At 44.4% G+C, this 26,857-nt stretch overlaps 1 protein-coding gene and 2 long non-coding RNA genes across 11 annotated transcripts in view; 2 read left to right on the plus strand and 1 right to left on the minus strand.

The window, feature by feature from the left end:
- The window catches only part of LOC135901564 (uncharacterized), a 28,969-nt gene extending 12,910 nt beyond the window's left edge, over positions 1-16,059 (plus strand). The window contains exons 2-4 of the long non-coding RNA XR_010564175.2: positions 13,460-15,025; positions 15,125-15,297; positions 15,388-16,059. This is a non-coding gene — a long non-coding RNA (uncharacterized lncRNA). The remainder of the gene's footprint in view (positions 1-13,459; positions 15,026-15,124; positions 15,298-15,387) is intronic.
- LOC135901555 (uncharacterized) lies at positions 8,368-25,814 on the minus strand. The gene is made up of 3 exons (XR_010564168.1): positions 25,628-25,814; positions 9,016-9,112; positions 8,368-8,450 (listed from the first exon to the last, which is right to left on the minus strand). It is a non-coding gene; the product is annotated as an uncharacterized lncRNA (long non-coding RNA).
- Positions 25,815-26,695: 881 nt separating this feature from the next.
- The window catches only part of LOC135901595 (uncharacterized), a 543,147-nt gene continuing 542,985 nt past the window's right edge, over positions 26,696-26,857 (plus strand). For 5 of the 9 annotated variants that reach the window (XM_070531171.1, XM_070531174.1, XM_070531173.1 and 2 more), the window contains exon 1: positions 26,700-26,850. In XM_070531171.1, coding sequence (XP_070387272.1) covers positions 26,702-26,850 — 149 coding nt within the window. In that variant the 5' untranslated portion in view covers positions 26,700-26,701. Of the gene's footprint in view, positions 26,851-26,857 lie in introns of all 9 variants that reach the window. The other 4 variants (XM_065431427.2, XM_065431438.2, XM_070531170.1 and 1 more) reach the window with 4 other exon arrangements.

Raw genomic sequence — 26,857 nt, forward strand, 5'->3', positions numbered from 1 at the left:
TCAAAGAGGCGGTCTCAAAGAGGATACTTTGCTCATAGCTTATCGGGCATTCTTCCTAAGTCATGTTATCTACATCGCGCCGTACCTTAATTGGGGTAAAGCGGAAAAGGCCAAGCTCGACTCCCTAATCAGAACCGGCCTCAAGCGCGTGCTCGGCCTTCCGCAGTCCACAAGCACTGAGAAGCTGCTGGAGCTAGGACTCTATAACACAATCGATGAGCTAATAGAAGCTCACACAGCGGCTCAAATAATGAGACTTTCAACCACTAAGCCAGGGATCAAGATTTTAGAAGAAGCGGGAATCTAACCCAGACATGAACCGGCGACCAAAGTTAGCTTGACCCGGGAAACCAGAACTCGCGTCATGGTTGACCCCGTCCCGCGAAACATCGACCCAGTGCATAACGAGGGTTGAAGATTCGCGAGAGCCAAGTCTATCCTTAAAAAGATCAATCAGCAGAAACTAGATGCCCTAGCTCTTTGTCGATGCTGCTAGATATGACAGGGGGGATAAGTTCGCTGTCTCGGTGGTAGACGCGGGTGGGGGGTGGGGGGGGGGGGGGCAACCTGGTCAATGCAGCCTCTGTTTATACGAAGTTTGCCCATGTGTCGGAGGAAGCGGCGATCGCTCTGGCTTTTCACAGCTCAAAAGCTCCCGCTATCGCCTTCTCGGACTCGGGCACGGCGCGGTGATCAGGCGAACAGTATTGTGATTAAAGCACTTCAAATGACTAGGGAGAGCAGCGAAGGAAGATACCTCACGTCGTGGTTCCCAGCCCATCTAGATAGCCCAATTAACCCGCTTGGATGTAATCCTAACGAGCAGGCCCACCAGAGAGCGCGCGATTTCACGTACCGCGCTGTCGTGGGTAGCCAGGCTTGGAACGAGGTCAACATCCACAAAGATGCGTTATGTACTTTCCACGAAATTGTTTCCCATTATCGACTGGGCAGGAGGACATTTCAACCCCCTCACCCCAAATTGAACAAACCTCAGGCTAGCACACTCAGACTCCTGCAAACCCGTTCGTATCCCACTCCTCGATCCCTTAACAGGATAGATCCTGACCACTCACAGTCGTGCCCCAAATGTGGTCATGACTCATGCTCTTTTGATCACATGTTCTGGCTGTGCCCAGCCCTTTACGCCTCTCCACCCATCACGAAAGAACAATGGCAGGAATCCCTCAAGAGCAGCAATCTCCACATTCAACTCCAGGCTGTCCAGAGGGCCCATGACATTGCGGCGGAACTTCATCTCCCGGTCCCATCGTGGGCGGAGCCACCGACTTAATGTTCGGGAGCCTTCGGTTTTTGCTCCCCAAGATCTCAGTCCCTCAGGACTCAAATAAAGTTCTTGTCATTTCATGTCACGTCACGAGAAATAAACTTCGATAAACGCCGAATTTTCGCCAAACAAAAATAAACTTCGAAAAACACCCTCCGAATTTCAAGAAAAATAAACTCCTAAAACACGGAACCCTATTTATCGGTTAATAAACATCACCTTATACGTTCGCGACAAAAGCAGACATACGTGTTGTCTGCGGCAACGGCCGAGCACAAAAAAAAAAAAGGTCACTGACGATTACGATACTCCCTAATGCGAAAATTGATCGCAGCTGTATGTGTGTTTTCATTTCACGGTATACTGACTAGCGCGGACAATCTGTCTCGTGCGACACGTTGCAAACGGAGCGAAATGTCGCGCGACTGCCTCGCTAATCGGGCGATCGCGAGAGGCGGCGCGTCGGTGACGCGTGGGCGCGATTCACGGCAGTCGCCGCAGGCAGGCCTCCGCTCATGCAGCGCTTTGTTTCCATACAGACAACGCGCGCTACTCTGGTGCCATCTCGTTTCGCCCGAAAGGCGAAGCATCGATTGCGTATTGACCCATTTCCCGGCGATCCCGTGGGCGCTGCCATGTTCGATCACGTGGTGACGCGTCCATCGCTTGCCTCAGCTTCCTGTTCATAATGCATGCGCATGACGCCGGTGCGGCGCAGCAAACCTCCGTTTCGACGGATATCATAGCCGGTGACTGTGGACGACACGAAGATTTGGCCAGAGCTTTAGAGGACATGTAAGTGCTTTCAGAGCTCGTTAGGCTTTGTCCAAACGGCGCGAGCTGAGTATACGGTGCTTGAAGTAAAACGGGGCTAGAAATGTATTTCCAGCTGTCTAAACTTTCCGCTTCTGAATTAAGTCAGGAGCAGGGTGTATTGCTCTTCGTTTTTAATTTCGCAAACCTTTTGAGCAGCGGTTTCTCATGTTTCTGACTCGGTAAAGTTCCTCGGTGCGGTCACTATCTGATTGTTTGCAGCCTAATCGCTCGCGGGTGTGCGCAGTTGCGATAGATTTGTTCTTGCTGCGCACCAGGCTTGGAACGTAAATGTTCCGTACTTTGTCATAGCTTGTAGCAAGGACGTATTATCGCTAGTCACTCGCTTACTCTGTGGACCGTCACAAAATGTTCAGCTTTGAGCATTCGTGTGTTTCTGTGTAGTCGCCGCCATTCATGCTTCGGCGCATTGATTCAAGTATATATGCGCCCATTCTCTTATTCTTGAGACGTTGGCAACAGAGTGGGTGCAATTTTGCGTGTGAGTAGGGGTGGATGTGTGCAGATAGCATGTGAATAACTTACTATGCCAGTCGTAGGTGCCGACTACGGGGGGGGGGGTTGGGGGGGCTGAGCCCCCTGGCGATGCCGAAACCTACACGGCTACACCCCCCGCCCCCGCCTACATCATTTGAGGTTTCTTTTTAACGCGATAGCGTTAAGGAGCTCGTGTCGCAGAAAAGCCGGTGTCGTCGGCGTCGGGTGTCGGCGTCGGCGGCGTTGACCGTGAGCGATAAATCACGGCAGGCGCTTATAAAAAGCAACTTCCAAGATTGGCCCGGTGGGAATCGAACCCAGGTCTCCGGAGTGTGAGACGGAGACGCTACCACTCAGCCACGAGTTCGATGCTTCCAAGCGGTGCAAACGCGCCTCTAGTGAATGCGGTGTTGCCTTCGAAACGAGCCGTGGAAAGTTATACTGCGGTGTATATCGGTAATTATGAACATGTAACGTACAGAAGTCACAATTACACGAGTTGCGAAGTGCGTTTCCGCTGCATTTCTTCTGCGCTTTCCGCACACGCAGAGCCATCTTGCGGCAAACACAGAAGACCCCCTCCTCTCAATGTACGGCGCTGCCCCGACAGGAGGCGCGCCGCGCGCGCATTGGGACCGCTGCCAGGCGCGTCGCGGGACTCCCTCTCCCCTGACGACGCTTCGCCGTGCTTCCGGTTTAGATTACTATCTATCTCTCTGCCCGTGCCGATCACGACGTTTGGCTGGCGTAGATCGTTTCCCCTCCGAGACACCGAGTTCTTTGGTTCGTTTCGTTCGCTCAGGCGCACGTTTCGTTGCCGCGCCAAACGCTGCGTTGCTCGACGCTCACCGCGTGATAGGTGGGCGCTAAGTCCGATGCGGGGCGCATCGTAAGTGATTGCTGTGCCGTAGCGCATTGTCTTATACCCCTTGGCGGGTCGACGGGAACGCTGTCGCGTCCCACTCTTGAAGGCGAAGCTTAAGCGTCCTCCAATTTTTGACTTGCCTCGCTTTTGACTTTTCACTTTAAATTTTATTGCGGCTATTAGCTTACTGCATCATTGTTGGCGCGGATGTGCACGGATTTTAATTCATACTTTGCTTCATTTCTGCAAATCCTGACAATAGGAGAACAAGCGCATAAGGAGTACCTACGGCGGCTGCATGCCTCATTCGTATTTTCTCACTTCAACATTGTTTTAAATTTCCACTGTAAGCACCATGCACATACACAATTTATTTAAATATATACACAGGACAAAGATTACTATATTTTTGAAGAAGAGGGGTAGCCAATTAACAATTATTTCTAAAGGTATGGACAGCTTATGCCTAGAGAATGGATATGTTGCTGTGTGTTCACCTCGCTTCAAAATGTGTTGCGTGCATTTTTGACCCTGAAAAAAAAATAACTGTAGACTTTAGTGACCCCTTCGGCAAAGTCTTATTAGGTCGCAGAATCGAATCCTGGCCACGGCGGCCGCATTTCGATGGGGGCGAAATGCGCCGGTTCTATAATCAGTCACATCTTCGATCATACACGGACTGGACAGCGTTACGTGGACGAAATCCTTGAAGGAGTGGTGGATGAGTTTCTCAGCGAAATCCCGCTGTCACGCCTTCCACTTCTTTATATCAGCAAGATGGAGCACCAGCACACAGCAGCGGCGGAGCACGAAATTGGATGGATGCGACTTTTCATGCGCAATAGATCGGAAAGCACGGACCTAAGCACGGACCTGTAAATTGGCAGGCTAGGTCACCTGACCTCTCTCCCCTCGATTTCTCTCTTTGGGGTTATGTGAAAGACAGTGCTTACATGTATCGAGACGGACGTCAGATTAGCTCAAGAGAAGGATAACGGATGTCTGCCGTAGAATTCGAGCGTCGGTCATCAAGAAAGCCACTGAAGATGTGATGAGGCGGACTCAGCACTGCGTAGCTGCAGAAGGAGACCTATTCGAACACATCCTCTATAGCAGCAGCTGGTGTTGAACGGCGCTTACGAATTCATAGATAATAGGGGCACACTGAAATCTGATGTGTTTTTTGCTTGTTTTTTGTGCTGGCGTCTCGAATGGCAATTCGGCTCATTTTCTTGAATACATCGGTTTTGCCTTTTCTCAACACGTGGGTCGCTTCCCGGTCTGTTTATTTAGCTTTTATTTTATGCCGTGAACCTGTTTTTGCAGCACGTATACACTCTCATGAAAACTAAAACTGTCACTTTAATTTGGCGGCAAGTTTCTGGCGCGAAATATAGCAGCGCGCGCAATCAGTCGATGCGGTGCGAGCCAAGCCGGGATTTTTGAAACATGCTATGCTTATTACATTGATTTTCGCGTTTCGTGTGTAGTCAGAGCGGCGCTTTGGACGCGTTATCAAGGGGCTTTTGTTATCAATATGATCAGTCGGCCTTGAGAGGCGGATAATAAGTGTGACGCAGCGAGGAAGGAATAGCTGCGAAGCCGCGAAACCTGCTGCTGGTGCTCCTTCGGTACCATTATCAAGGTGATGCGCTGTCTCTTTGGCTTTGCGACAGGCAATGCAGTTGCTTGCAATCAGCTTATTTGAGGGTGCTGCTTTATGGATGCGGGTGGGAGCGCAGTCACGTGGTATTTTTCATATTTCGTGTGGTTTGTTTGCCGGTCGGAAAAACATTGCACGCAATTAGTACGTCGCTGAAAACAGCAGTTAGATGTCATTTGGGCGTGCTTACAAATGCCTCATTGACACTTTGATAATTAGGACAGTAGTTCTCGGATTAGATAATTAATTGCAATTGTCGAATTAAATTTCAGGAACGATAGAGTTACTGGCGGCCCCCCCCCGAAAAAATGAACTTTCCGCCTATGATGCCAGTAATTGTGGCACAACTTCCTTTTGTAACGAGCGGTACGTAGTCGCTCTTAATTACCGACGTTCCGGGTTGAGGTCCTTTCTTTAGAGTGTAGCACTACAGCGCTGGCGGATGAGTGAGATTTTTTTTAATCCTTGAGGAAGATTTCCTTAATATGCTAGCCATAGTTTTTGCAGCCAACTACCGCACATGTCACCCCTCTACGTTCCATATTTTGCAGCATGAATTGAGCACTGTGGTTTAGTGAACACCCAGTTGCATTCACGACAGCTGATTTGCATTTACGATAGCCGGTCGCACAGTAGCAGGGCAGAAGCAGTAATGGTTTCGTATTCGTGCACTTTCGCTGAGGCAACGTGCGGCGCGTCACCGAAACCGCGATCTCTTTCCTCTAGAGCAAACTGCTCCGCGAGAAGGGTCAATACGAAGTAAGGAACCAAGTTTTATCGGCCGTATAAGCTTGTAAACATTCGCTTACTAACTAAATTAACAAGCATGGTGCCACGCGCGCACAAGCAAACGTCAACACATCTCACTCGATGACCGCGGGAACTCGTCAAAACGCTGGGGTGAGGAATCGCGGCAGCAGGAGCGAGCGAATTGATCTTCGTGTTGCCTCTCGCTTCAACGCGAACTAAGCGGCGAGAACACAGCGTGCACCATATATGGCGCGCACGAAGCTGTCGGCCCTCGGTGCGCCGGTAGAGCCGCGTCTTACCCAGCAGCCGCCAGGGTAGAATTTGCAAATTGGCAGAGTCAAATGTGGTGTACGTAATGCGATGCATTGTGCGAATCATTGCAGCACAATACGCCGATGTTCGTCGAGCTGGTAGGGCTCTAGAGGCCCGAGACGTGCTATGTCGTTTTCCTATTGCGTAGTCATTTAAGGCGTTGGACGAAACGACAGAACGTACTAACGAACGTTTTATTTGCCAAGCCCTCGCTCTACTTGTGCATCTAAACCTTCATACACATCAAAGCTCACGCGCCAACGCACGTGACTCCGGAATACTATCCCACGTATTCTCAGACGACCCTTGACTAAAAGCTCTTCCTTCACTCCACCGAGTGGAGTGCAGTGCCATCCCTCAACAGAACAAGACGCTGCGTTTCGCAAGAATTGCCGTGCAATGTCAATGAAGAGCAGTGACCGCTTCTGAGAAGTGGCGCTGCCATAAACTTTCTTGAGTCGACGCGTGGAGTGTTGAGTGGAGGGAAGTTCTAGATAAGTAGAACTCGTTGATACGTTCCCGTTACGTAATTTTTCCCGGCGCCAATGTTCGCAATCGAGAACACAAAAATGATCCAACCGAGTTATGCTCATTTTCTTACCGGTTCATACGTTCCCGGAAAACACAATTTCACGGCGCCAACGTTCAGTACGCCACCTAACTGCGATCGTATGATACGTGTTCCGGCCGCTAGATCCCATGCAAACAAAAAAAATGGAGGACGCTTAAGCTTCGCCTTCAAGAGTGGAACGCGACAGCGTTCCCGTCAACCCGCCAAGGGGTGTAAGACAATGCGCTACGGCGCAGCGATCACTTACGAGGCGCCCCGCATCGGACGTTGCACCCACCAAACAGGCGGTGAGCGTCGAGCAACGCAGCGTTCGGCGCGGCAACGAAACGTGCGCCTGAGCAAGCGGAACGAACCAAAGAACTCGGTGTCTCGGAGGGGGAAACGATCTACGCCAGCCAAACGTCGTGATCGGCACGGGCAGAGAGATGGACAGATAGTGATCTAAAGAAAGGAAGGACGCTTGATTCTGCAAAAATAAGAGAGCACGGCGAAGCGTCGTCAGGGGAGAGTCCGGGCCGCGACGCGCCTCGCACCGGTCCCCGCACAGCCCCAATGCGCGCGTGGCGCGCCAGCTGTCGGGGCAGCGCCGTGCATTGAGAGGAGGGGGTCTTCTGTGTTTGCCGCAAGATGGCTCTGCGTGTGCGGAAAGCGCAGAAGAAATGTAGCGGAAACGCACTTCGTTACTCGTGTAACTGCGACTTCTGTAAGTTACATGTTCATAATTACCGATATACACCGGAGTATAACTTTCTACGGCTCGTTTCTAAGGCAACACCGCATTCACTAGAGGCGCTTTTGCACGGCTTTGAAGCACCGAACTCGTGGCTGAGCGGTAGCGTCTCCGTCTCACACTCCGGTGACCCTGGTTCGATTCCCACTCAGCCCATCTTGCAAGTTGTGTTTTATTCATAAAGTGCCTCCCGAGATTTATCGCTCACGGCCAACGCCGCCGGCACCGACGACCACCGGCTTTTCTGCGACACGAGCTCCTTAACGCTGTCGCGTTAAAATGCGCCAGGCGCGCACGATCGAGAACAGTATATCTGCCCGCGCGCCACATTCACGTATAATCGCCCGCCTGTCTCACGTGAAAACGCCGGCGCGCACAGGTTCCCATTTCGGTACCAGCAAATCTGCGGGGTCGTCGCACGCGGCATTTACAGCTATCACCGCCAATCTTTATTACGATAAGCATCTTCGCCTATCTGTTTCACAGGGTATGATGCCTTCGGAAGCGTAGCGCACGCGTTTAATAGGCGATAACCGAAACGCGTTGCCGTTCCCTGCTACAGAATGCGATCGTATGCGTTTTCCGGCCACTAGATCCCATGTGAGCAAGAAAAGGCGCGAGGCGCGCGCGATCGAGAACAGAATATGGCCGTCCGTCTCACTTGAAAACGACGGCGCGCAGTTTCGTATTCTTATTTACAGTGCTCATTCTAATAGCAGCCATTTCATTAGTGAGCCCATGTGTCTTTGCATGTATACAGAGATTTGGGTTCACCCAGATGTCGAACTATACTGTATTTCAGTAGTTCTGTGCAGCAGAACCAAAGCTACACGACCCACGAGCACATATTCGTGTGCAGTGAGATGTAGTGCCATAGTTCGGAATCTTCATTTTTAATAAAATATCTATTGACTCTCCATGACTTCAGAAATAGAGTTCTCCACTTGTTCGAATAAAAATCTGCAAAGAACAAAAAAGAATTAATGCAATACTGCCGTACCAACATTTCCTTGCATTTAAAATGTACAAGCAATTAATTGCTTTGACAGTGGCTATATTCATACATGTAGTCCGCACAGTCGCAACACCCCAGAGAACTCCCTCTTGGGTAGCACTTTGTCCTTCACAATAATGGCTTCCATATTCTTGCCTGTGTGGTGTCATTCCAAGCTGCTCTTTCCCGCGAAAGGAATTAAAAGCTGGCATTGAACATGCTTGGAACAGTGCAGTAAAGGGCATGAATTCTAATTAAGAAAACAGCTGCACTAAGGAATGTCAGTGACAACACCGAGATGACGCCACCATCACATGCGACACGGTGGCCAAATGCACCTTCTGAACACTCTGCTTCCACTGTCTCTGCAACCCTCCTTCTCCTCTGTATCTCGAAACACCTTGAAGATGCACATCTTTTTCGTGTCAGCAAATATGGAGCAAATTTTCTACCATTGCTATCATAACAATTGCTCTCTCTGCGAAGTTGCAATCTTAGTAGATGCTGCCACCACCTGCGCTCAGCGCTCACCGCTATCAGACGATAAGGCGTAGAAGGGCACCTTGAAGATGCGTTTGCTCTCCTGGTTGATCGAAAAAGCCTGCAGGTTCCACTGTGCTGCACAGAACTACTGAAACAGAGTATAGGTACCAAATGTATGTGTCCTTTAAACCAAAGCACATGTGGTAATTCTATTTCAAGAAAGAAGTAATAGTTTATAGGAATACACAAAAACCACGCAGTGATCTTCACAAGCTTTAGCACATCTGCAGTTTATTCTGGTATTGAAACCATAGCTAAAACATATAATAAAGAAAAGGCTCAGTTTGAACATAAGATTACTGGTTAAGTCATGAATTTGCTATCATATATACTGCAATAACTTTTAATGACTATACATAAGAGATTTCTGATGAGATCCCACTGTCAAATACAGTATGTCATTTCAGCCATGAATTAACTGCAGAAAGCTGATGCAGTTTTGCACTCATTATTGTTTGAAACAGCACGTGGCTCCAATTTTTTCTTATTCTATTGTGAATGGTCTGTACTTTTACAAATATTCATGAGTGGCATAATGGATGTATAATACTTTCATAAAGTGGTGCTTTGCCCCACAAGATGTCGCACTGCAATTGCACGTAAAGGTTAATGCCACTGGCAATTGGTTCTATACTGCATTCCGGCCTTGCCTTGGCAGAGGTGTCTATCCAGGATTCTGGTTTTGAGGGGGTGCTACGAATACATGGGGTGTGTGTGTAAGTGTGTGTACATGCCCCCCCTCCCCCCCCTATACATTGTCATCAGCTGCATGTCTTTTGTCTTAATCACTTGTGTGTGATCATAATCATTGTGGGCTGCATTGTGTTTTTCCCAAGTTTTTGGTCCAAATAAAAGGCTGTATGCACTGCTAGTCCAATATATATATATATATATATATATATATATATATATATATATATATATATATATATATATATATTGCGGTAGAAATAGCTATATAGGATTAATTAACATGAGAGCATTGGCTGGTTGGTTATTCATTTTCAGGCGGGAACGGTGCTAAAGGCACGAATGCAGGTGAAGGCACAGAGAGAATGAACTTATTATTGCCACAGACAAACACTTAAATAGGCTACAGCAGACTTAAAAAACACGAAAAAAATAAGACGCAGGAGTTGGTCATCCTTACACAATCTGCATGCATCTGGTAAACACATTTGGTCATAAGTTAGCAGATAAATAGGCAATTTACTTGTCGATACCCCAGAAAGTGGATGGGAAAGCTTTGTCGTGGTAGCTCAATTGGTAAGAGCATCACATGCGTAATGTGAAGGTTTGGGTTCATATTCCACCTGTGGCCAGTTGTTTCTTCATTCACTTTCATTTTCGTTTATTTATCATTTCCTTAATTCAATTAAGCACTACATATAATTTCCCCAGTGCTGTCCTTCGTGTCATTCTTTGTTGGCTTCTTATGATCTGGCTAGTAAAAATCAGGCCCCTCATTTTACTCATAATGGCAAAGCCTTTAGCGCAATTAAGGAAAGACAGGGACGTGACAGAGACAAAGGACAGCACTAAGTTTCAACTGACATTTATTGAAACACAGAGGCAAATATATAGCGAAGCAGGTATGAAGGATACAAAAATACAAAAGGTAAATCACATTCTATGCATGCGCATGTCATCACTATCCAGAAATGCGATTTCCTTGTCAGATAGATTAACTGACAGTGTACTAACACAGTCTGCTCCCTTAATTTTTTTTCGAATCAGCCGGGCTTCGATTATTTCACGCATGCAGCGATCTTTGCTCCTGGCCTCCACTGTGCATGTGCCGAACATTGGTTTGCACATTTTGCTAGGATAATCTTGATTGTTTGGGAAAAGGGTCCGTCAGCTTACACAACTTTGATAGCTTCTCTGGGGCAGAGAATGTCAGCTTCACATTCACCTTATTGGCAACCCTCTTCAGCCTATGGGAGATACCGTGCATGTATGGAATCACCGCCGCCTTTTTCCTTCCTGTGGATTGTTCACCGCGGCTCTTCTTGCATTTCTACACCAAGCCTTCCGCCGCGGAAAAAAGCACATCTTTGGTATAACCAGCCGCAGAAAGCCGGCTGGCTTGCTCGCTCAGTCTGACAGGTATCATGACAGGACATGATTTTTTCATGGCATTGGTGAAGCACATGTTCACAATTGCCCGTTTGACAAGCTTCGAGTGGGAGGATGAATATGAAAGGAGTGGTTTGTTAGCCCTAGGATGGTAATACCAGCTTATGTGGGTATCTGCGAAAATTAACTTTAAATCTAAATATTGCAACTTGTCAGCTAGTAGTTCATGGGTCAAATCAAGTGGCTTAAAACAGTCCGTAAAAAGTATTAAAAAGGGTGTAAGGTCCTGTTCGACGCTAGCTGTGCTTTTGTTTATGAAAATTTAAAAAATCATCAACAAATATAAAAACCTTTAAAACCTTAAAATCTTGTAGATGGGTGGCTACCGTCCTGTCACGGTGCACCAAAAACAAATTGCTAAGAACCATGCTATATATGTAAGACCCTATGCAGACACCACGTTTCTGTAAATATATACTTCACAATTCTATTCCGCATAGGCCGAGTTGAGATAAAAATATAAAAGTTCCATGAACCCTGCCACTGATACACCAGCAGCATTCTGAAACGCAACAGACCCAAAGCAATTGATGCTGTCTTCCACACAAGCAAGCAATTGTTTTCAACATATATACACATATACACATATAACACATATACACAGTTTACAGGAAAGGGAAAGCGATGAGCAGGCTGGCAACTGCCACCAGAAGGGGTACAATGCCTGCCTACTCTTCTGAAGGGAGGTGACAGCAACACAGGTAGCGAATAATACAGATCTTTTACGTCTACAGACATGTCCGTCATGCGCTTATCGGAATTATCTGCTAAAAATTCAACAACAATTTCTGAATTCTTTACCGCAAACAAATCATTGATGTCCAAGAGATTTAATTTTTCTTTCAGAAAACCTGCAACAGTGTTCTGCCAGGAATCACATTCAGAAATTATTACCCTTAGAGGGCATCCCACATTGTGAGATTTTGCAGAAAGCAATACTTGCAAACTGTTTCTTTCACTTTTATCCACATGCTTAGCTAGAAGGTCAAGGTTTAGGCTATTGCACAGCTTTCTTGCTTTTGTCTTCCCCTTAGATAATGCAACTTTCCACTGCTTGTTGAACAGAGATGTGATAGCACCCTTGCCTTGCTGGTGAACTGACCTTTGGGTAAAATGACCTTCGGGTAAAATGACAAATCCACCCTCTTTGTCAGCGGGAATAACACAAAGAGAATTTTCGCGCAAATATTCAGTCGCCTTGCATATAGGCAGTTTGTACACATTGGGCTTGTTGTGGCGCAACACATCGACGCCTTCGGAAATGCAGGCATCCCTTTCACCCTCCGCTGCATGTCTGGACACTCGCCACACATAAGACAGCAGTTGCGGAGCACTTTTCTTCGTCTCAAAAGCATACGTGGAGCCTAGGCACAGAACCTGTTGCACATCGTTCGGAAGAACATCCCCGTTGATTGTTCGGATCTCTCGCCGATCTTCCCCTGGTTTCCGAGGAAGGTTGGCTCTCACTCTGACCAACGTTGCTTGCCACAAAAATTCCGTTGTCCAATCAGTCAAGGCGCAGTACTGCCACAGCGTTCTGCCAGCTTGGGCGGGTGCCATCAAAAAGTAGCCTGACTCGTAGGAGGCCCCTGTACATCCTTGCTTGTCGGTGCCATTCCACCTTGAGAGTTTTGCACATCCTCATACCATGCCCTAATGACGGCGCAAAGCCACCAAACAGGCTCTGCACATCATCAGGCAGTACCTTCATGCATATACAGAAGGAAGGCGTTCTTGCTCGGCATACGGCATGTGCGATGAGGGAATCAAAGATTGACGGATCACAAGAAGCACATTGAAAAGCGGCCAATGTACTACAGATGAAGTTCAACAAGGCCGATTCTTGGGCTAGTTGGTACGATTTACTCATAATGGCAAAGCCTTTAGCGCAATTCAAAAAAGAGAGAGACGTGAGAGGGACGTGACTCCCTTGTTTTCGTTTCTTCTCGTTCAGATTATATATATATATATATATATATATATATATATATATATATATATATATATATATATATATATATATATAGGAAGTGTGAATGGATGAAGCACAACGCATACTATTGCACGCACTGAGATGTCGCTTAGGGTAGCTGAATAAAAGTTGAATCTGTAAAAGTTAAGAGCATAAAAAAAAAAGTCATTTGAGCCCATGTTGCTACAACAGTTTTGTCTATGCCACTAGAAAGCAATTACTCTTACTCAATTCTTATACAGTGTATGCCCACATTTACTATTCTTTCTTCTTAAGGAATAAGCAATGCTAAAACTGAATATGTTTTCTTTTTATTTGCAGGTCTTCAATTCTTGTAAATTGCTAATCAACATCAGCAGCAAGATCACAAGCTAACATGCATTAGTTCTTTTTGCAACATATAGTCTCAATGTTTCCAGAACTGCAATAACGATGGCTTTTTCCCAACTGGAGAGTACACCATGGGTATGGCTGACAAATGAAAGCAACCTGAGCTCAGTCAAGGACAATGCTGAGAAACTTTCCATACTGATTCAACTAACGGAAATGCTTCGAACAGGCTGCCCTCTACCGTATCTTTGAAAGGAGGAAGAATTACAGCACAAAGGAGCAACAGACCTTTGACAAGTTGGCCTCCTGCCAAAGGCACCTCAAGGAACTGCATCTCATATGTTGCACCATTGCTGCGAGAGCTCCCTTTCAATTCATTGTGGAACAGGACCAAGTCTCTGGGATACACATATGACGGCATAATAACTTGCATTGGAGTTGGGAATGTTTTGCCAAGCCAATGCAATTGTCAGCATGCTGCTGCAATGCTAGGTTCCCTGAAGCCATTCCCACCAGTGTCCTGCAGTAAAGTGGCTAATTGAAGATAAGGCATCAGCCTTGTGCCATGCAGTGAATTAGTGTCTTCAGAAATTGGGAAAAGATTGTGCTGAAAGTGAAGTGCTGTGGCTGAATGAAAAAAGTGGGTGCCTTTTATTGCGCTGTGAAAGTGAGTACCAAAAGTATAGCCCTAGGAAAGCGCAGGGCTGGAAGTAGTAAATGGCTGGTGTGGTGCCAAAAGTCTGCTGTGCTTTTGTGCAAGTGTGAGTGTATGTGTGCATGCGTTCTTTTTTAATCAACATGCAGATGCATGCACATTTGTGTGGTGCATCCTCAAGTTAATAAATTTAGTGTCATTGGTGTTATGTCTTTTGACATAACAATTGGCCTTGCCTCGTGCTGTGCTACATCTCTCACAATAAGTGTTCACCTCAGCCAGTGTTTTGAAGATTCATCAAGCCACCAAGATGATCTACACTGCCGAACGACCACTTATTGTGCAGCTGATCGGCAAAGTAGTGCATCCCTGTGTGCTGTGTGCCAAGTAGACGTCAGCAGTTGTGCAGTGAAAGTAATTTGCGAAAGTGGTTTGAGGGGGGGGGGGGGTGAGTGAAGTTACAAGATATCTACAGTTTTCATCTTGTCAGTGGTGCGGTGCTGTTTCAAAGTGATGTGCAGTGCGATATGTGAAGTGAGCCATGTGGTGAGAGTGTAGTACCATGTGTAATTGTTGGCTTCTCATCATGTGTAATTATGTGGTTTCAAGGTGCATACTCCTAGTGAGTAGGCAGTCAGCACCAAGTGTGTAGGAGGTGAAGTGCATCAAGCTCATGTTTTCTGTCACTGCCATATTTAGCAGCAAGTCGTGAAGAAATCCCGAATGTCTACAAAGGTTCAAGGCAAATGTGCTTGCACCTATCATGGGCCTCCATGGAGAGCTTCATAGTATGCATATGTGATATGTCACTGGTGTTCAATGCATAGCCAGTGGTTCATTAACACCAAGTACTTCAAGAAGCACGATCAAGTATGCCAAACTAGTTCAACATGCTGATGCAGGTTGGTTGTAGCCATGGTGTTTTGAATGAGTCACCATATTCACAAGGAAAGGCTGACCAGCTATGGTAAGAGGGTGCACCATTTTTATGCTTCTTGCAGGTGGAACTTTCTACTCTGAGCTCTGTTGGAGTTCCTCTGGCATATGCAAATATTCAAGGCACTTTGTTGTTTCAGTCAGCACTGGAGCACAAGATACCTACATTCAAACCAACAGAGATAAAATACAGTCAACTTTTTGCTATGCAGTCGGAAATTGGTCACAGTTCACATAGGTGAGTCTTGCAGGATTTGATGTTTGGTGTGGGTTGACTTCAATGTATGAAAACAAATTAATTATGCATTTGTTTAAATTCCTTGATCAGCCTTGGGATCAAGCTGCTGCCTGAAAATGGATCCATCATGGCAGGAAAATCCTGTTTGATTTATTAATGTCACAGGTATGCCCAACACAGTGAGTATCCAGGCTTAGGTGACATCTCGCAATGTCCTTCAAGCTGCGCATGAAACTGCATGCTCATTTAAAGTGACGATTTTACATTGTCAGTTCAGAGGATTTTCGTTTTTGGAAGTCCAAAATAAGGGTGCAGTGCAAACATATAAGAAAGTACTATATTTAAAGCAGCTATACATTTTAACTCACTTTATCAATTTGACTGCTGTAGTTCACACGTAGCCTTACGAATATCGTATAAATATGCATATAACTGCTTGGTAAAAAGAACAGGCACAAAGCTTATACACAAATTCATTAGAAATTAGTGCAGCTTAATCAGCTCTTCTGAAGTGTGCATATTTGGTGGTGGTGTTAAAACAATCATTGCATGTATGTTGAAAGGCTTCCAGGTTGTTGCTGGCTGTGGTTAGACCAGTGCTCCCACAGGTATGTGTTTATCACTCAGCAATTGGCACCAGTACAGTATGCAGTGTGGGTGGTGCACCTTTCATCTCTTGGATTCTAGTGGGTAATGTGGCTGACCTTTTGTGAATGTAAGTACTCCAATCACCTTATTGCTATTCCACAACATGCATGCACTACCATACACACATGACCGTGCACTAATGAAAAGTTATATATATATATATATATATATATATATATATATATATATATATATATATATATATATAATTACTGTAATCTCTCCAAACTGCTTCTAGCACATATCAGTGTGGTGAACCACTGAAAGTCAAGCAAAATGTTACAAAACTATGTTTGCCATGTTTAGCTGGAAAAGATATAGCAGAGTCAAAAACTTGATTTCTATGTATTCACTGGAAATTGAACAAAATTTATAGATTATTGAACACCTGTGAGTTTCACATAATGATCCGATTCGAACATGGAAGATTGATAAAGGGAAAATCGGATATCCACCCATTCGTAGCAATTGCTACAAAGGAAACCAGGTTTCCTTTGGGTTTCCTTTGTAGCAATTGCTACAAATGGGTGGATGTTTGATTTTCCCTTTATCAATTCTCTCCACCTTGCGGGTTTCCGCAGAACTACTACGTCAAACACTTACCTTCACTTCGTGTGTTGTCGACAAATTCGACTTCGCCCTGCCATCTGCTAGCCGCCTGGTTAGCTCAGATGGTAGAGCAGCTGCCCCGGAAAGGCGGTGGTCCTGGGTTCAAGTCCCGGACCAGGACGAATTTTTCTTCAACTTTGAAGCTTTTCTTTCGAGGAACCCATATTGGGTTTCCTTTGTAGCAATTGCTACGAACGGGTGGATGTTTGATTTTCCCTTTATCAATTACTTCTCTCCACCTTGCGGGTTTCTGCAGAACTACTACGTCGAACATGGAAGATAGATGGATTCATAAGCATGTAGTTGGATGGTGCATCTAACAGACCAGAACACTGTATCCTTGTATAATGCGCATTATTGATTACTACGTATACAGAATACCAGAAACCTCCTAGTAGGCAACATCAAAGGATGTACAGTATATGTGCTCATCTGAGGTATGAAAAGGTAAGTTGAGAGATGTGACTGGCACCAACAACAATCTTCCAAGATAACATTTATATTGTTACGAGGAGTATTTATACAGCAGTTGCTGGTCAGCACTAGTTAAATTGCACAGCACAAAAGCATAGGCTTCAAAGCAGCTCGACCGTTCAGTCACACCCACATCATTGCCATCTTTACTGCTCCTTGAGCAGTATCGCATTAGTCTTCAGTAGCTGTGACAATTTTGTTTGAATAAGGTTATTCACTGGATGATGACATATACTAAAAGAAAGAGTAGTGCTGCTACCGTTCAGGTTTGTGCAAGGAGCCCTCTCTTATTTCGTGTGCAGTGAATTCGAATTTACAATAATACTCGTATAACCAGCTAAATTCATGTTTTTCATTTGCTATAGATTGAAGAGATTGATTTAAGTCTTCCATGAATACCTGTACACTTGTGCAAGGGCATCATATATACCTTGACAGGACGGGTATAAAAAAAAAACACTCCTTTTTTAAAATGGTAAAGGCCCATGCATTCACGTGGAAACTTTATTCCATCATTGATCAAACCATGCACTGAGTAGAAAAAAAAAGCCTTTTGAAGGTAGTACGTCGATAAAAGACAATGTCTCTCCGTGCGAGTTAAGAGCGAAAATGGGGCGAGTCATGGAAGCAAGGCATTATATCGCATCACCCCTTGCATGAGGCGAGTGTAGAGGAAGTTGGGCTGCTTAATTTTTTCTTCTTCTTCTTTTTTTTTTACTGCACTATCTCTGGCATCAGCCCACAGACGAGGCTGCTAAAAACATGAATCCCCGATATGGAAAAGTGGAAGTAACTCGCCAAGACATTGCTTTTAAATATGAATGATTTCAGCGTCATAGTGCTTCACATTCACTTAACAGTCCTGCAAGTACAAGAGTGCAACTTTCTGCAGTGACGCAAACCCACATCGGCATCATTTTCTTAGCAGTACTTTAGTATATCATATTGTGCCCTAGTTTCTAAAGAAATGGCTTCCTTGTAGAAAATTTTATTTTGTCTAAGATACTATGGTTATTATATGTGGTTTATTTTTGGACAGAGTTAATGCATGAGTTACTACTTCTGAAATCACTGATTGCTATATTATTATATGTTGATTAGTCCATACTGCATCTACACCAATGATATAATAAGCCTGCATAGTTGAGACATAGACAAAGAACATGGTGCAACAGGACGAGCACCAGTATGATACATCAATCAGCTCTAACAGATTCTGCATGAGTTAACCAGTACATCAGTGAAATGAATCAAGGAAGCGCCAGATTGAAATATGTGTAAATAGAGGATTGGCACAGCTAGGAAATGTTCTATCACTTACTGTACTCTGCACTGTCAAGATGCAAACATGTATATATAGTTAAAATAAAATGAAATGTGATCACTCTGGGTCGGGATAATGTAAAACTATTCCGATCTGTTTTTCTTTCAAGTCCACCATTAGCCCTCAGTGATAGGTTAAAATGGCTAGGGCCCAGCTCGTGGGTGGACACCACGCCCATATTGGGCAAAGCCCGAGCCATTTTGACCAATCATGGAAGGCTAATGGCATCTTTGGGATAAAAACTGATAGGAATCATGTTATCCTGACCCTGATGAGCATGCAGTAACTTGCAGATTACATGCTTTGCTGCTTTTCAATGCTAAGACAGCTAATGGAGTCTGGAAAATTTGTTGTGGCAACACCACAGATGCTAATTAATGTTAGCTTTCTCTCTGTCTTGCAATCAGCTACTAAATACTGTTCACTGTAGTGAACAGTACTTTGTAACTGATAACATGTCTTAGTTTCAACTGCATAAACTTTCACATGTGAAAGTTCATGCAGTTGAAACTAAGCCATTTTATTCAAGCATACTAGGCAGTGTTTTTTTGATATACAGGCTTGTTTCTTTGGCAAGTGTTGCTGACTGGTCTTTGCTGTAGCATATAAAATGGCATTACAGCAATCCCAATCACACAACTAACGAAATCAAGAGTTTCTGTAAAAAGCAATTTGCTGCCTCATAATGTCCATGTCATGTTTGTCAAAGCTTGTTTCAGTGCCATATTCAAGAAATTGTGATGGTAAGTATGGGCATGGTCACCTTTGCTGATGCATGAGCACAAGTGGGTTCTTGCTTCCTATGGCAAATTTTTTTCAGGAAGTCAAGTTGCTTGTATATGTAAGGACTTGAAGCTCTCACTAATATTACCAGTGGTATTTGTTCAAAACAAAATTGCTGATGCCTGTTACGTCTGCAAAACAGCTTAGCAGGCTGTAAGCTGACGGCAACTTAGCTGTAAGTTGAATGTTGGGCAACAGCTTACAGAACAGTATGCGAGCTGTGCCTTGCAGAACATATACATCCCGTTTGATAAAACATGTTAAACAGTTGTTTAATGCTGTGGCCATACCAAAACATCCCAGTCAAAAAAAGAAAAAAAACATTTCGCTAACCATGCAGTTGGAAGGTTCCAATTACAACGAATTGGAGATTTCCAGTTGTGTTTTGGGACACCCGTTAAAAAAAGTCCAACAGGTCCAACCGGTTTTTGAGCACAATTGGACTCAATTGGTCCTGAATTGGACTCATTGGGACCAACATGAAAAATGAAGAACAGGAAAAAAATCTTGAGCCATTCTACTCTGTGAAGTTGGATGACCAGCAAAGCTGGGGGCGTATTCTGAAATGATCTACTTTGGCGATACTGTCACTGTCAGGTGCGCACCGATGGAGAAGTTGTGGCCAAAGCGATAGTACTGCTGAAAGTTATCGTTTCAGAATATGGCCCGTTTAGCACACAACAGAGGTGACACAGAATTTTGAACAAAGGTACGAACACATTTATTGTCCTGATCGATGGTCATCGTGACGATAGGTATGCGCACACATTCTCGTATCGCCTCTGTTATTAAATGTGTAAGCCCACTCAATGGGAAATTTGTACGTCACATAAGACAATGAATAGCTCATACCCTCATAAGCAATGGCTCATACCCCTGTAAGCAAGCAAGAAAAAATTATCTGAGGCTCTAGTGACATTGAAAATGGTGTCTATTGATAACTAGTCTACTGAAAATGCACATTTACAGTGATGAGGCGTGTGAGCTTTTGCATGGAATGAAGCGAATTTTAATAAAATATGGGAGCCGAGTTTTTGCACAAGCAGATTTGTTGACGGACATTAAAAATACATGGAACCCTAGCCATAAACAGCTTCACTTAAAAAATAATCTAGATGAGTCCTAACCTTTATGCGACACGGATATAATTTAAACTCCGTTCGAGAAGCATACTCATGCATGAACACACTATGGCAATTCTCTTCATTGACATGCTGGACGTTCACCACTTACTATGAGAGATGCATGCCGGATGCTATTATGTAAGCAAAATTTAGTTGACCAAGTGGTGCCAGTGGGTCTTGAGAAATTTGTAAAATTTCAAGATCGATTTTTAACTTTACAGAAGGCTAACTGCTTCTCTCCATTGATTACACCAAAATACAAAGATCTTGAAAACTATAGCAATATAATGGTGCTAGTATTATTTACTACTTTCTGTTTAATGCGATTACTCATCTGGTGACTTCCAACTTGGTCCAGTTGGGACCATTTGGCATACCAAGCTCTAGTGATGTCCAGCAGTGTCCAACTGGATTTCTCATGATGCCTAATTGCAATGAAATGGACTTCTCATGAAGCCTAACTGGAAGATCGGCCTCCGCTGATGTTCAATTGGAACCAGTTGGGTCCAATTGAAATATCCAATTGGACTCAATAGCTTTTTTCGGCTGGGATCAGCTGTGCACGCCAAACATTTTAGTGAGGGTCGTGAAATCCAGCAAACACCACAACTGGCTGCCTGCCATTTTGGTTGTGCTTCGTGTCCGACAGGTCAAACTTACATTATGTGTAGACACAACTGACGGTTTCAGAACAAACTCGAAATTTGATTTTCTGTAAATGAAGGCATTGGTTGCAATACTGGTTTGTCCATAGACTGTGATATTGCGGTATGGGTCAGCTGTTTCTTTTTCTTGAAAAGTTGGCCACATGTAGACAAGATGTCACTGCTTCACACCATTTTAAAAAAATTTGCTAGCTTTTGTTCATTATAAGCTTAAATTCAGTGTTGACAATTGATTTACTCACAGCTTGAAAGACGAAAATCATGGGTCTACTTCCTTAAAGGCAGAAAAATTGGAGTCTTTCTTGAACAGGTGGAGGTAAGCTAGAAATTGCTTTTGAATATGAAGCAAGCTACGAGTTTTCCACGTAGAACTACACAAAACGAGAAAGTTGAGAAGGTTATTGCCAAGTCTGTGGAACCTATCCCGTGCAACATGCATGCATTATGCGCTAAACGAATATCAAGGACTAATATATATTAACTTTTAATTAGGCTACGAGTGGACTAATAAGTGTAATAGGCTATTAAAATGGCGAGTTGGGTGAGTTGGTACAGATGCATGGCGGAAAGCAGTGCTAAGAAAAGAAGACAGGGTTGGGAGTTAACATTGCCAAGAAAAGGCAAATGAGCGAAGAGAATAACAAGGCAGACACTAGACTTTCAACTAGTGGTTTATTCTGCACGTAGCAAGCATATACTAAGAAAAGAGTGAACATGTATGCAACATGTATGTAGCACCCTGGGATGAGACAAGCAACAAGACAACAAAAGGGTTGCAGCAACCACAGGTCTTGCCACTGTGTGGCATCATGACAAGGGCAGCAACTAATGGCTTACTCATACCGGCGACTGAGGAAGTCGCATGACCGATTGTGACTGGCAATAAAAAAACGACTTGAGGCGACCAATCACCCCGCCATGTGTGGGTGACTAGCCGGTCATCACACTGAAATGTCTTAAATATTGATGCTGTTAATGTCTGCTGGCCACCTAAAGTAAGCATCAGTGTATAGAGACATCCTGTTCCTGCGCGCCTGATTGGTTCAGACGCTTTGCGACTGCAGTCGCACGAATGCAAAATCGAGGACTGAGCGACTGACCCACAACAGTCATTTTTTTGAGAAAAGGAACCATTTGCGACTGGTTGTGCACCCTCCTCAAGTCGCTAGTGTGAATGAGCTCTTAACAGTGTAATTTTTGACGAAGATACATACAGGAAAAGAAAGGAAAAGTCGGAGCTCCCAAGGTCAGCACCAGCTATGGGAATTGTGGTTGAATTACGGGGTGAATCACAGGGGTAATCAAAGGGAGGTTATTGAATTTGGAAATGGGTGAAGATGAAGTGGCAGTTGAAAAGCTAAAGGGGCGCATATGTGCTGCAGGGTGAGTATTTTTGCTTTATCTTTTTAGAATTTACAAAGTTTCATGTGCAATTCTCTAAGCTTCAAAAGCCATCAAGCCTTCAAAAGCTAAGCTTCAAAAGCGAAACTATTAAGTAATGCCAGCAAATGTGGTATTTAACTAACCTGTACGCAAACTAGTACCTCTGTGTGAAATTTGAGTGGACCTCAGCCAGTGGTTTAGCAGGAACAGTCGTGTACACCTGGCACAGTTATTTATCCAAGACTCGGTACGTCTGGTGATTCAGCACACCGTCTAAAAGCCTGTGCTCTCGAGCCACGGATGCTGATGAAACCATTCCATCTGCCAATAAGAAATTGACAATATGTCCCATGAGTGCATGTAATGTCTTATTGCTCTCATTTCACTCCGTGCCCAACATTGCATACTAAAATGCAACAGCAAATTTTTTTCTTCTTTGCATCTTTTTCTTTGCAATTTCCAGCCATTTATTTGCAAACCATTCCAGGCTGTTTTTTAAATCTGTGCCTTAGCTTTTTCTTCACTCTCTAAATTGATGTAACAGCATGTGCACAGGAGGCATGTTACATTTTCTAACTAGCTGCCATGGTTGTTAGTGGCTATGGTGTTGGGCTACAAAGCACAAGGTCGCGGGATTGAATCCCGGTCACGGCGGCCGCATTTCGATGGGGGCAAAATGCCAAAACACCTGTGTGCTTAGATATAGGTGCACATTAAGGAACCCTTGGTGGTACAAATTATTCCGGAGTCCCCCATTACGGCGTGCCTCATAATCAAATCGTGGTTTTGGCATGTAAAACTTCATAATCTAGCTCTCTCTACATTTTCTACTTTTCGTTTTTTTTTTTCTCGTGTGCAAGTGCACCTCTGCTGATAATTGGGGGTTTTGTGGCCAAACACAAGCAACATAATCCACTATGGTAAGAGCCTACCATAACTGTCACTATGCAAGTCGGAAACATTGCAGCAGCTACCAGCACAAGTGTTCGGGGGTTGAGCACTTCAGTAAAGCTTTTAGGTCATTGAATTACTGCATGTCAATGGCACATTGTTGATTAATGCTGTCCCAGCTGTGCTGCTTTGTTATAATTTTCTGACTGGTTCGGCATGGTCACCACTCCATGTCCCACATGCCAAGCACCGGATTCAGAGTTGGTTGTGGGTTTGCATAGGCTAGATGGCTATCTTGACTTCCAGGACAGAATGTCGGCACAGGTTATGAAGCGCATCAGATGAAAAGACGTATGAAAAAATAATGCTAGAACGCCCTTCATCATGATTATCGAGTTAATGGCCACATCATACCTATGCACTTCGAAGCAACTTGGAAATGCTGCATGACTGGGTGATAAATCTTCGGAAACTACACTTTATGATAACTTTAGCAAATTAAAGGTTTTCGATTTTTAAAACTGAACATACTACTCTTTTGCAACAAATTTCAGCAGTCGGCAAGAGAACTTCAGTCAGCCAACAAATGGACTCGGCATTTTACTTGTGTAACTTCTTTTTGAAAACACAATGCTCAAAATTGTAAAAAAAAATTTTTTTTGTTTGTTCAGGTTGCTTCTAGTACGTGTAACGATAACACAGGTCTATCTATTCCAAAAAGGCACATGGTGTCTAAGGTGGTCTAAGGTTCCTTCGTCCTTGTCTGTTTAGCGCTGTTACTTTCCAAAACATGAATTGCCACAAACTCGCCCAAGTTTCTCTTCTAGTACTGAACTAGAGCCTATAAAGGTAAGAGTTTTCCCCGTATAAGGGTGGTACAAAAAAAAAAAAAGAACTGAAAACTTTTAATCAGAACCTTAAATATGCCTGAGAAGCACTAATAGCAAATTCGCTATTGTTTTTGTGCCACAAGCTTAGTAGCCCTATAAAAAAAAAAAAATGTCTGTCTGTATTTAAAGCCTTTCAAGATCAAAAAGGTCAGAATATGTGTTGAAACAAGAGAAATACCAAAACGTAAACATAATAAAACCAATGCTAGACTGATCTGGAGCTTGTAGGTGCTTTGCTTTTTAAAAGATGTTTTTGAAGACAAGCGAGAATGATTCATAAACAATATGCTACACCATTGAGCGAAGTCTGAGTGTTTTGGTTTCTTCACAAGTTTCTGATGGCAGGTATTTTGTGTGCCGGCGAGGTGTCTGAAATTAGATTTTGGAGGCTATGTGACAAGTTCAAATGACATAGCACACGTCATAGCATTGAGCAAACTGGAAACTGTTCCACTTGCTCATTCTGTGAATACCATTCTATTTTTAATGGCAGGGACTTAATTTTTGCAGGCGAGTCAGCTGTAGTCGACTTAAGCTTAGTCGCATTATGTGGGTGTAACCCTCTGATCAAGGAGTACTATGCAATGTCTACATTTCAGCTTGAAGGAGAAAATAGCATGCTACTAAAAATCACTTTTGAGAGCAGGGTTGTGGCCTGGTAGTGCTAACAAAATCGGGGATGCAGTGTTGGAGATCTGTATTGTGCATACATCAAATCCACTCTTCCCAGCCATTGATCTCAATAACGAGTACCAGCAGGAAACTGACCACTGCCTGCCCTGTAGTTTCATAAAAAAAATCGCCAGAGGGAAATCTGATGCTGAGATCTGCACTACCATTATGCTACTTGATTCATGCGTGAAGGGCAGTATATGTGGATTTGCCCTACGTTAACCAGCTGGCACTGAACGTCCTTTTGGGTTGTTATAAACCGTCTTGGAAGACAATTCATCATAACTTTTATTATGTAAATCGTCATTGTCATTTAGTATAGTTCTACTACTCAGCCATTCTGAAAAACTGCTTGGGATATAGTGAATAACTTGGCCATGGCGAGTGACACATGCACAAAAATATAGATTGGTTGTAAAAAAAACGATTAGAAAAGTTGCAAAGCACATGTAATATAGGTGTACTTTAAAGAAAAATATTTAAAAGAAACGCTACTTTCTAACTCCTGCTCTTGTAGTGCACTTGTGTGCAAGGGCGTTCATTGGAGACTAGAAGTATTACGTTGTATTACTTTGAACTCTGTTCCCATACTTGCGATCATCGCGGTCACATGCAATTCGTGCATGTGACCGCGATGTGTTCGTTGCTGAAAAACGAGGCGCTAAGGCCTCGCGCTACGCCTGGGGAAACTAGCGAAAATATGACTGGCCACTAGACAGTTCGCTCTTTCGCGCTCATATTTTGCGCAAAGGTAGAGTTCTGCTGCGAGTAGAGTTTAATATCACGTTTGTAGTCCTTGCCAGTTTCATCCACAATAACCATGAAGTCGCCACACACTGAATCTTAGCTGTAACACTGCACGCTTGCCTTTTTTGTCAAGAAAACGGTTGCGTTCCTTTGCGTCCCTCGTGCTTTTTACATTGCACATTCCCGCCAACAACATCTTTAACGCCATGCTGCAGACCACAGGAGCAACACGATCGTCAGGAGCAACCACGTGAGGTCACAGCAGCCAAGGTTTGGGCACGCGGCAAGCATTTCCTTCCCAAACCAGGCAAATAACCGCGGTAACCCTCATGTTGAACAAATCAGACAGAAAAAGAGCGACATTGATTTGCTGCAATTTTTCGTAAGGTTTTTTTTTCTTTTTAAGTGAAAAGGTTTTCGTTCGTCACGCGAGTAAACTGCAAGTAGCGAAGAAGGAAAAAAAAAAAAAGACAGCCAGTGCCTGGTAAGTTTGTGAAGGGCAAGCGTCTCCGTGATAATGTGCGTGTCTGGTTTGTCAACAAAACAAAAAAAGGGGGGGGGGCGGGGAGTTGATATTGAAAACATATTTTTTTAGCTTAGACACAATAAACAGTCTGGCTACGCTGCCTTCACAAAATGTTGGCTACACTGCTCAAAATTTACTGAGGTTTGGCAACATTGAGGTGAAAAAGTCTGGCTACTATGATGCGTTAACGGATTTCAGTCGCGCTCTGGCAACGGTACGCTCTTTCCAGCAGGGTACTTTCCGAAGTTCTATACATTGCATGCGTCTTTCTCAAGCTAAGAATTTGTGCTTGCCACTTTTCGCTTCAATAAGCGACATTAAATCCACGCCACAGCAACGACTCTATCCGGATTAATACGATCTCGAAGGCTATGCTGCTGGCGCCGAAAATGCGTATGACCGCCGCCACGCGTCTCTGGGCTCCATTTACTCGTAGCATAGAGTTTCTCACTACATAGAGGGAAATCTGGCGGTGCTGGGCTGTGGTATGCATGGGAATGCCGGTATATTGTGGATTCGGATTGGCATCGTTCTCGTAGAGACAGGACACCTTGAAGACGCGCTTGGCAAGTACGTTCCGTCTGTCACAATGATTCATTTTCTACTAGAACAGCACGTGAAAAGCTCCTTTAGCTTTATTATTACGCGAAAACATGTTTTGTTTAACTATGGGAACTTGTTATTGTGTGTACGACTACATGTTACGTAAAAAGTATCAGCGGGCCGCTAAAGTTGGAGGACAGACGACAAGGTTCGCGCTCGCTTTGCAACAGTTGGTCGTCTGTTCTTGCTTTCTTCGCTTGGTCATGCATCATGGGTGAGTA

This window comes from Dermacentor albipictus, chromosome 1, assembly GCF_038994185.2.
Source record: "Dermacentor albipictus isolate Rhodes 1998 colony chromosome 1, USDA_Dalb.pri_finalv2, whole genome shotgun sequence".
Lineage (NCBI taxonomy): Eukaryota > Metazoa > Arthropoda > Arachnida > Ixodida > Ixodidae > Dermacentor > Dermacentor albipictus.